Raw genomic sequence first — 11,114 nt, forward strand, 5'->3', positions numbered from 1 at the left:
TGACTAAATTTGGTGGGATCTCAACCATATTGCCCATCATGAATGGAGCTTTACCCTTTGTTTGTTGAACAATCTTCGTTATTCAAAGTCACCTTTTTAAACAATTCTAGAAGCATTCTAACAAAACACTTCGAGAAATCAGATTTCTAAAATATTGAATATGGGTAATAATAATGTGCACGTGCCCAGCCGCAAGATATGTTTGATTATGGAATATCATATTGGTAGGTTAACTGCACTTAAAACTCTGTTTACACAAACTGACATGATGACCCAAGGATATTACAATTACATATTCTTTTTCTCAAAACATTAATTCTTGCAACACATGCTTATGGGTAATTTAGACAATTCACAGTAAATGTATTCCATAATCAAATCCATGTTTAGAATCCAAGATAAAACTAAGAATGTCTAACCTGACCCATTTGTTCCACGTCCCCTGCCACCACCACCAAAGCGGCCTCCTCTGCCACCACCTCCACGCCGGCCACCAAATCGGCCACCGCTATCTCTACCACCACTCCTGCCACGACCACCCCTTCCACTACCACGACCACCCCTACCACTACCACCACCATCACGATTATCAGCCCTTGGCTTTGCTTCTTCCACCACTAACGAACAACCTCCAAGATCACATCCGTTGAGTTCTAGAGCTTTTGAAAAACTATCCTCATTCGGGAAGTCAATATAAGCAATCCTGTAGACGAAAGATCAAACTAATCAGTACAAAATACAGGAAATAGTATTTATCTGCATCCAGAGACCCACACCCATTGGCTATCTAGTGTTGTACCCAACTAAGCAAGCAGTCCTATTCTGTTTGATTTTGGCACAACTATAATGGAGCAGAAGGAACTATGTCAAGCGATCAATTAGGTAAGCCTAAAATGGTCAGAGTATGAACATTTGGTTCACTTGTTCTCACTCCCCTCACCAACCAAGAAAGAAGGTCTACATTCTTTAATTTTCCATCTCCCGCAACAACTGCATTTCTGAATGCAATTATGTAATATTGATCTCTTGAAACGAACCCCAAGTTTGCCATTGAGGCCACATAAGCTACTTGAAAGGGCACAGTTGTGTTTTGGTATCCAACAGAAACCTAGAAATACATGTTTACATGTATTAAGATACGTGCAGTAGCAATGTCGATTTCATAGCATGCACTACTACACTGAGATTAATATGTAAGTAATATCATGCTGCCAAGTGCAGATCACGCAAAGAACCCAAAAAAACCCCGTGCAAAAGAAGAAAAGGGTACCTACGAACTGGGGAGAGAAGGAGAGAGAGAGAGAGAGAGAAAGAGAGATAGCTTAATAAGCATTCATATAGGCCTAAGAAGAAAAATGGGAAAGGAAGGAAAATAGAAGAAGGAAAGAGAAAAAAAATCAATAGAAAAAAGGAAAATGTGCTTACCCCTTAGGACCACCAGTTTCATAATCCTTTGGAATAGACACCCTTGAAATTTCTCCACAAGACTCAAAATGCTCTTCCAATGTGCTCCGAATCTGCACTCACCAATAAAATGTGGGAACGAAAACTCGTATAATAAACATAGCTGGAGGTAATATGTTGCATGACTTTACCTCATCCTCTCCAGTAGATGTATCAAAACCACGTACAAATATAGTCCGGGCCTGGCCTTTACCTCCTTTTTGGTATGAGTTGCTCTCTTTGCTGTAAAATGACAAGGTCAAGTGCAACTGATATGATTCTCTACGTAGTAAAGAGACAATGATGGTATGAAGAACCAAAAATACCTGCTTTGTGGGGTATTCGAGCCTCTCTCACGAGCAATGTCAAGTTTGACAGGCCGACCCAATAAATCTTGACCATTTAATTCAAGAGCCTACAAAGGCAAAGAAACTGTTAAGAAAGTTAAAAGGTAAATATTAATTACTCCATCGAAATAGCACAAAGTTTGACGTGAGATAGCAAAAGCATTAAAAGTAGCCTGTCTTTTCAATTTTACACCCCACTACCTTCCATCTCTTAGATTTATTGTAAAAAGAATCATTGCTATCAATGCATAGGGTAAAATGGTAAATTTAATAAGTTATTATCAACATGTAAGGTGGGTGAACATTTTGAGACATCTAAAAAACAGGACTAACTTTGCTGGATGGAGGATTAATCTTCAAATAGATGTGTTGTAATATGGGTTGCAAGGGTATTTTTGTCCTTGTACCTATTCTAGAATGTTCTCCATATCATTATAAATAGAGTGGGGCTGTGATCAGCCAATAGACCATACTTCTGGGAAAGAAGTAATTTTGAATTAATGTATAACTATTAAAGTCTCTAGACTACAATGACTTCAACTAGCCTTCCAAATAATGCTGACTAAAACACCAGTCCTTATTCTTTTGCAGGAAACTTGAGGTATGAGATCACTAAATCTTCAGTTTTCTATATCAGCATACTAATCAATTCTGCTCAAAACAGCCAACCAGACCATCTAGTTAAATGTTTGGCCACAAGCCTACCCTAACCAAGCAATTAGAGACAACACTATTGTACAAGCACAAAACTAAAAAAAAAAAAAAAGCGTAGCCAGTGCACCAGGCTCCCGCCACTGCAGCGTCTGGGAAGGGTCATAATGTAAAACAGTACAACCACAAAACTATGCCACAGAAATACGATAGCCAAAGCACAAACCAAAGTGATCACACAAATAACAAAATAAAAATATAGCGAGATACCATAGGAAGTCTTGAACTCCCCATGACACAGGAGAAAATTGTGAAGAGCTAATAAAGTAATAGAATAAAATTTGGCAACCCCCCGCCCCCTTTTCACATACAGACGACACTACATCATGCAGATATTCCTTCTGAGAATTAAATAATATGAACCTGCAATTTATGGCCATAATCAAGTTACACCCCTTTTTTTTATTTTGTTGGTTTTGTTTTTTTTTTTTTTCGGGGGGGGGGGGGGGAGGGGGGGTTGAGGGTAAACACTTACCTTCTTTGCTTCTCCTTCAGTGGCAAATTCAACATGCCCATATCCCCTAAATTTTCCTTCATTATTTGATGAGAAACGGACATCAACAACTTCACCAGCATCTTTGAAGAACTCCTCCCTTTAAAAAAAGAAGATGAATATATGAAAACAAATACGAAACAGAAAGAATGCATCCAATTCAGAACTAATGGATACATACACGTCAGTCCTTTCGATACTGAATGATAGGTTCCCCACAAACAATGTTTTTGACCCAGTGGTTTGAACATTTGGTGCAGCTGGAGTTATGTGCTGCACAAATTTCGAAAAGAGTTCAGTACTCTAAATTATACAGAATACCACCAAGATAGCTTGCATAAAGCAAATAAGTAAACTAATTAAGAGTACCACTTCCTTCCCAAATTTTTATCAGCTTGCTTTTTTTTTATTTTTTATTCGGTGTTGCACCATCTATAATTGCTTCATCACTGTTTTGCTTGACGCACAAATTTTGCAAGATCATCCATTAGCCAACAGGCTAAACACTTAAAGCATTAAAGAGTAAGTCCTCAATCCTATGAGGCTCCCTAGGACTCCAAACAAAAAACAGTTTTTGTTCCAAATTTCTGTTAGCTAAATTCAATCTTTATGGTTTTAGATGAATCTAGTAAAGACCTAAGGTTTCCAAGGTATAGCACTGATAAAGCTTTTCATTCTTTTTCTCTTTTTACAAATTTATTAACAGGAAACCACACAGAAGATTACAATCAAAAGAAGAGACAGCTTTTGGAGTAAAAACCTTTTATGTGTCAATTCTATGGAAATTCCATGTGCATGGCATCGGAACCTTAAGCACATCAATGATGTCAGTGACTTCAAATTTTGTCTTTTTTCTTCCTTGCCGAAGTTTCACACCGCCCACATAAACAATTTCCAGCGTTCAATTACTAGGCATTCCTCTTGGAAGAAAAATAATCACTAAGAAAGCAAATAACTTTCATCAAATCCCCTTTGACTTAACCAATCTCCGGCGTATTGCTTGAAGTCTTCCAATCTCCAATCAAAGTGAGCTCCAAATGGACCCAGGCAACTCCTTTGACGATCACCAAACAAACTGGACCACATGTTGTGAAACCCATGTCTTATATCTGAGTTTCACAACTCTCCTCAGTGTTGGTACTAGAAAATAAATACTGATCTGTGATATCTCGATAAGACTATATAAACCAGTATTACATGGGAAGTGTTTCCATACACAATAAAGGATCCACCATTCAAGTCTGAATGATGGTACATTGGCAGTAGCATTATTCTGCTATTGGTAAAACAAAAACGGCTCCGTTTGGATGAAGGAATGGCAAAGGATGGTGTTTGGATGAAGGTGAAAAAGTATGATTAGACAGACCATAAGCAGTATTCAATTTTTGGCATTTACCAGTAACAATGGATTCACTATTCCTTCTACTTAATACTTTAGGAAGAAAAGCTAGTTATATGAAATTAAGCGCAGAATTATGTCGAAAAGCACCGCTTACATTGTTCTTTGGGGTCTTAGCTGGTTGCTCCTCCTCACTTTCCTCCTCATCAGAAGAGTCCTCAGAACTGTTGCTTTCCTTCGATGCTTTTGTTGACAACTACAAGAGGTTGCGATATCAAAAAAAAAAAAAAACCCATTGAGAATCACAAATATTTGCAGATTTGAAATATCAATTTGGTCAAACATTAATTTTCACAAGCTCACATTATTGTTTGGAGTCTTGGCAGGTTCTTCGTCCTCACTTTCCTCCTCAGATGAACCATCCTCAGAAATACTGCCTTCCTTTGGTGCATTGGTAGGCTGGTGGAAAGATACATGGCAATATCAACATACAAGATTTGTCAAGCATGTGAGTAATGACAGATTTTCTAGTTAAAAAAACTATTTCTTATACTTATACTTCTAAATTCCTCTAACCTTCTCTACTTGCTCCGCCTTTGATAGCTCATCATCAGAACTTTCCTCAGAGTTATCCTCTTCACTGCTGCTTGCCTTCTTTAAAGCCTTTACATCAGGCTGCAAAAATAAAGAGTAAATAAATAATCACTTTGCAAAGATGAAAGGAAGAAAGTGACACGAGAAAATTAATTGAGACTTCACAAATCTGAAAGCTTAATGGAACTTTCATTTTTTTTTGCTGAGGTTCTTCATCAGTGTCTTCAGAACTCTCATCCTCAATCTCCTCTTTCTTAGATGCAGTCTTTATTTTTTCCAATTTATGGTTTTAAACAATTAAAGTAGGACAATTCTTCAGCCTCAGTAGCACCAAAATGATAATCACTAAACTAATATAACCATGAAGGCATGCAAAACAGAAAATAATACTGGTTTTTTTATGATGCACCTTCCGCATTCTACTCTGAATCACAGTATGAAGCTAGCAGATTCCCGCTATGTGACAACAGCATTAATTGTATAGATTTAAGGATGTAGAGCTTCATCCAAGTTAGATATTAGAATATAATAACTCCACGGACCAATTAATAGAAACTTTCAACATTTTTGCAAAGATCAAGCTACATTTGCCAAGTTCAAGAAACAAGGCATGGCTTTTACCTTCTTTGGTGCTTTTGCATCAGCACTAGAAACCTTCGCAGGAGGTGCCTCCTGCATCAAAATTGACCAAGCTAAATGAGAAAGCTTATAAACAGAAAACAATAAACCAAAAATATACAAGGGATGAAAAGGATGTCTCCCCCTCCTCCCCGGTTGCCTTAAACAATCTGATAATGGCTTACATTTCGGTCTTCATCTACCATATATATGCTATGAGCAGAGACTCGCACAAACTTAAAATGTTACTGTCATTCAAAATACTAGCAGGTTGACAATAGGGTCCAAGGGAGCATTGGAAGAAGACTGACCATACCAATATCTGGGTATTGGCCACTCCTGTTCCACATATGGACATTCTGATGCACATTCGTGGTCAAACCGGCTTGACCCTTCAGGCAATCTAGACCGAGATGAACCAAGTCGAATTGGGTTCAGTCGGATAGTTATTCATTTATCTAGATTTATTATTAGGATTTTATTTTGTAACTTTACTTTGAATGGGCTATGTAGTGGTGAAGTCCTTTCCATGTTTTTAGCTTAGAGTTTTATTTCAGTTTGAGTCCAAGTTTGAGTCAATTTTAATTTCAGTTTTAGATTACAATTAGGGGTATTATATTTTCCTCTTTAAATAGTGGCTTGTAAACAACGTCAGACAATAGATTTGGATTGAATTGAATTTGAAGTATGGACTTCACTGCGGGCTACCGATTGTGTGTGTGCTCTCTCTTGTTCTGCCTTTCTGCTTTATAGTCTCTGTGCCTGCTACTGTTGACCTTACCTGACTGAGAAGGGAGTGATCGATCTCCCTTGTATTCATTGGATTTTGTCTGAAACTTGGGGTGTGGGGTTCTCTGCCCTAGGCAACCCCCCCCCCACCTTGGCTATTGTCCCAATATTAGCTGTTGTGGTGGCCTACTTACCTGATATCTGGTCCGCTACTCTCCTTACTGGGAAGTGGTGTTTCAGAGATTGAATTTCAAGCTTCAGCTTCCCTATTCGAAGGCTGGTAGCTTGGGGCTCATAGAGTTGGAAGATATCGACCTAGAAGGATTTCTCTCCTTCATCGCTGTCCTTCCACCTCCTGGGTTAGCCTTAAGGTAAAAGATTACTTCCCCCACTCATATGTTATTATCTCTTAATGGTTAATTTCCTCTTTAGCATCTTTCTTTATACAATTCAGCCTTGCCCTTTTACTTTAGTTTGTTGTAAGTCAACCCCTGTTCTTTAAAATATAATACCCATTTTGTCCTCTCTTGATCATCTACCTTATTAAACCTCTCTTGAATTTTACAATTCTGCCATTCCTATTTAAAACTTCCATTAATTACAAAATTGCCATCAATCCTCTTATGTGAGTCATTTAAATACTTATGTGGGCCCATTAGCGAACCCTAGAAACACTAGATGGGCTTGCATTACATTCATAATGTTAAAGTTAAGAAAGTAAAGAAACTACTAGCTGCCGGGTAGAAAAGCGCAGCAAACCTGACCTTAATTTGACGGAGAAGAGTGGGGATAGAAGAAATGATAAAAATCAGTAATCTACCTTATTCAGGCTTGGAATCACACCAGAGCCTAACCTAGAATCCACCAGACCTTCACCACTGAACCTTACATCAACATAGGGACTTAAATCCACAGAACCAGCAGCATACAGCCTTCACTCGGTCATCAAAATCGTGGGCAGGTTGTAGACTCTTACACTTATTTATAAACTTGTGTAAGACTGATTCAGACTAGACATAGGAAAAGCTAGCAATCCTGGACAGAATTGAAAAAACAAAACCAAAACAAAGTCTGAAAAGCATCTCTAACCGCAGTTTAGATGGAGATGTGCTAATGTAGTACTGAATTTGAATGATCAAAAACAGTAGCCAAACAAGATCATTTCACAGAAATAATTCCAGATTTAGGGAGATTATCAATAACACAAAATCAGTTGGCTATAATGATCCCAAACTCCCATCAAGTTTAACAACCAATAGGGTAATGTTTGCTGAAAATTAGAACTTAATCCAATGGTTAAATCAGAAAATAGGTGGTAATCCTAGTAACAATAGGATAGGAGAGAAAAACTGCCTAGAGCAGTTGGTAGAAGAGTGGTGCATAAAAGCCCACCCTACCCGGAGGTCTTGGGTCAAGCTTACTGGTTCTCATCTTCCCTCCCTCCCCCATAGAATAGGTACCTATAAAAAAAACAATAGGATAGGGTTAAATAATAATTAACTATGGAATTCAGAGATCAGAATTTAGGGTTGAACTTATCAATCGATTCTGCATATGGGTTAGAAAACATTTATCAAAACTGATCATGAAATCAGAATTCGAGTTAGCTTAATAATGGACAGAATACCAGTTAAGGGTAGAAATAATTCCAGATTTAGGGAGATTATCAATAACACAAAGTCAGTTGGCTATAATGATCCCAAACTCCCATCAAGTTTAACAACCAATAGGGTAATGTTTGCTGAAAATTAGACCTTAATCCAATGGTTAAATCAGAAAATAGGTGGTAATCCTAGTAACAATAGGATAGGAGAGAAAAACTGCCTAGAGCAGTTGGTAGAAGAGTGGTGCATAAAAGCCCACCCTACCCGGAGGTCTTGGGTCAAGCTTACTGGTTCTCATCTTCCCTCCCTCCCCCATAGAATAGGTACCTATAAAAAAAACAATAGGATAGGGTTAAATAATAATTAACTATGGAATTCAGAGATCAGAATTTAGGGTTGAACTTATCAATCGATTCTGCATATGGGTTAGAAAACATTTATCAAAACTGATCATGAAATCAGAATTCGAGTTAGCTTAATAATGGACAGAATACCAGTCAAGGGTAGAATTGGAAAAGTCAATATATGTCCAGACCAGCAGGTCTGATCTGGACAGAATTCTGATCGAGTTCTTCTTTAGGGTAGAGGAACAACTGCTCAAAAATTGAGAGTGATCTGATGATCAGATTCTCTCAATTGAAATTCATGCAAAAAAAGCCTTGCATATGAATCTCAACTAGAACCAGAATTTCAGAACTAGAACAGTAGTTACAAGTAGATGAATTTCAGGAAATTAATTAGATCAGTACTTGAATCAATGTCAGGAAAAAAGATGGAATAGAAAGAATAAACAGAAATTAAACACCCGGGCTTCACACTGCAAGGTGGTTCGATTGGATCAAACACCAACTTAAACCTTGAACACACACAAGGGTTCCTTATCAAACACAAGCTTCAATGGAGAAGACAACAACAACTTTGTTTATCAAATTCGTGTACAATGTTGGCCTCCCTTGCAATCTTATATAGAAGACTCAAAATTAGACTCCTACACTAAAGAGGAAAGGCTAAGTGAAGTAATTTTAAAAAATAAAAAAAAACCCAGAACAGGATTGGACTTGTAGAATTCTAACCCAGCCCAACTAAAACACTTAATAACAATTACATGCAACTTAAATTGAACCAAATAGAACCAAATCTATTGAACTAATGCAAAACAACTTAAAATACACTAATATAAGAAACTAAGTCCTAATAAAAGCAATCATGTGTGCAACCTTAATACCCATTAAAATGGCCTATTACATTGAAAACTCCATGGACCAAAGGCCCAACGTATATACAACAAACCCTAGACTTATTCCTAAGCAAACAAGCCCCTTTTGGTGATGTATCTCGCATGTGGACATAACCAATACTCTGACATTCCAATGCAATGCGAAGTATTGACAATGGTTAAAGCCACATTATAATAATGCAACCACTATATACATCCCTGAGTCCCTGACCCCATCCCCCACTCTCGCCCCCCCCCCCCCCCAAAAAAAAAAAGACACAAATTGTCCCTTTATATACACAAAACATTTATTCTTCCTTTTTCTCAGAAGTGAAAATAAAAATCTAGCACAAAGTCATTTCTATTTCTATTACGCATAGATTAAAGAAGGAGAAATCTTTTTATAATTGAAAATGTGACACAATAGTCGCATTTTCCTCATATGAATCTGAACTATCACTTGATTCATCTTTCTTTTTGAAAACCACAACAGAGCCACTCTTAACAGCAGCTGTGCCGGCAATTTTTTTGCTTGAGGCACAACTTTAGACAAGTTTTTCTGTGCACACTGACCAGGTGTAAGTTTAACAAATCAAAATAGAAAAATACAGACCAAAAAATAAACCAGAAACACTCAAATCATCCTCATCTGAGCAGCTACCTGTATCAATACAGTCACTAGAATCATCTTTCTTTCTGGAGGCTGCTGCATGGCCCATTCTTAGCCAGCCACAGCAGTTGATAATTTCTTTGCTTCGGACACAACATTGGCAAAGTTTTTCTTTGCATGCTGACCAAATGTAAGCAAAGAAATCATAATAGATAAATTTAGCCCGGGAAAAAAAAAACTCACATCATCCTCGTCTGAACTGATATCTGAATCAGAACCATCACTGGATTCATCTTTCTTCTTTGAAACTAGTGCATGGCCATTCTTAGCCTTAGCAGCTGGCAACTTATTGACCTTTGCTTCAATTTCCTAAGAACATATTTAAATGTCAACAGTTACAATGGAATTACTTAGCACGTTACAAACTAGATTGAAACTAAAAAAATAAGAAATAAGAAAACAAAAAAAAAAGAGTAAATGAGAAGAAAAAGAACCCAGAAAATATTAAACTTTGTCAGGACCATTTTGACTGATGGTAACTTGAAAGTGAATAAAAAGACTACAAATATGAAACTACGATGAACAAAACAAAGAAAGGCAAAAAATAGACGGAGATAAAACAAAACCCAGATTAGAAAAACACCGTAACAGACCTCCTCTTCGGATTCAGATGAAATACCCTCCGAGCTGCTGGCTTCTTTCTTCTTTTTCGTTATAACGTTTCTGTTCTGTTTCTTTAGAAGCACTTCCTCAGCTATCTTCTGCTTCTTGGCACTCACCAGTTTCTCAATGGTCTCCCCGGCATTCCTCTTACCTAAAAACGAAAACAAAAGAAAAGCACCCAAACATCAGTTCATCACCATTAAACGCCGCAGGAACAACAAAACTGCTTATTAGGTCAAACACCAAATACCTTTCTTTGCTGATTTCGTAGGTGGAGTAACAGAGACAGCTTTAGCTACCTGCAAGTAATAGTTACTTTAGCAATCACTAATATACAAACCCAATCTAAACGAAGAGGAAAGAGACTCAAACCTGTTGAGCTGATTTCTTTCCCATTTCGAGAAATTGCAGTAAAGCCTAAGCGATTCGAGGTAGGTGGAAGCTGCAAAAACCCTAGTAGGCTTTTTAGGGTTTTAGAAAAGAGAGAAGACACAAACACTGCCTACACTTTTATACACGAAGAGATTCATCGTGGGTGCTGATGGTACGTTAGGTTAGCGGAGCGGGGAGGGAAGGATGGGAAAGTTGAGGAATTGAAGCCCGGGGTGAGTAACGGCTTTGAGTGAGTGGGAGTGTAAAGCGGTTCGACCTTATTTATCTGGTTTGGTTTCTGTTTATTTGGTTTGGTTTCAGTTCGGTTCAAATGTAATGGCTGCAAATCGAAATTAAACTGATTATTTTCAACTG

General features: G+C 37.7%; 1 protein-coding gene across 1 annotated transcript; it reads right to left on the reverse strand.

Moving 5' to 3' along the window:
• Positions 1-398: 398 nt before the first annotated feature.
• On the reverse strand, positions 399-10,884 carry LOC122646563 (nucleolin 2-like). The gene is made up of 12 exons (XM_043840137.1): positions 10,740-10,884; positions 10,618-10,666; positions 10,361-10,518; positions 9,948-10,073; positions 4,697-4,792; positions 4,491-4,589; positions 3,176-3,267; positions 2,977-3,094; positions 1,770-1,858; positions 1,596-1,686; positions 1,426-1,517; positions 399-703 (listed from the first exon to the last, which is right to left on the reverse strand). Exons 1-12 carry the CDS (start codon positions 10,761-10,763, stop codon positions 415-417), a joined length of 1,323 nt encoding a protein of 440 aa, XP_043696072.1. The 5' UTR covers positions 10,764-10,884; the 3' UTR covers positions 399-414.
• Positions 10,885-11,114: the final 230 nt, after the last annotated feature.

This window comes from Telopea speciosissima, chromosome 11, assembly GCF_018873765.1.
Source record: "Telopea speciosissima isolate NSW1024214 ecotype Mountain lineage chromosome 11, Tspe_v1, whole genome shotgun sequence".
NCBI lineage: Eukaryota > Viridiplantae > Streptophyta > Magnoliopsida > Proteales > Proteaceae > Telopea > Telopea speciosissima.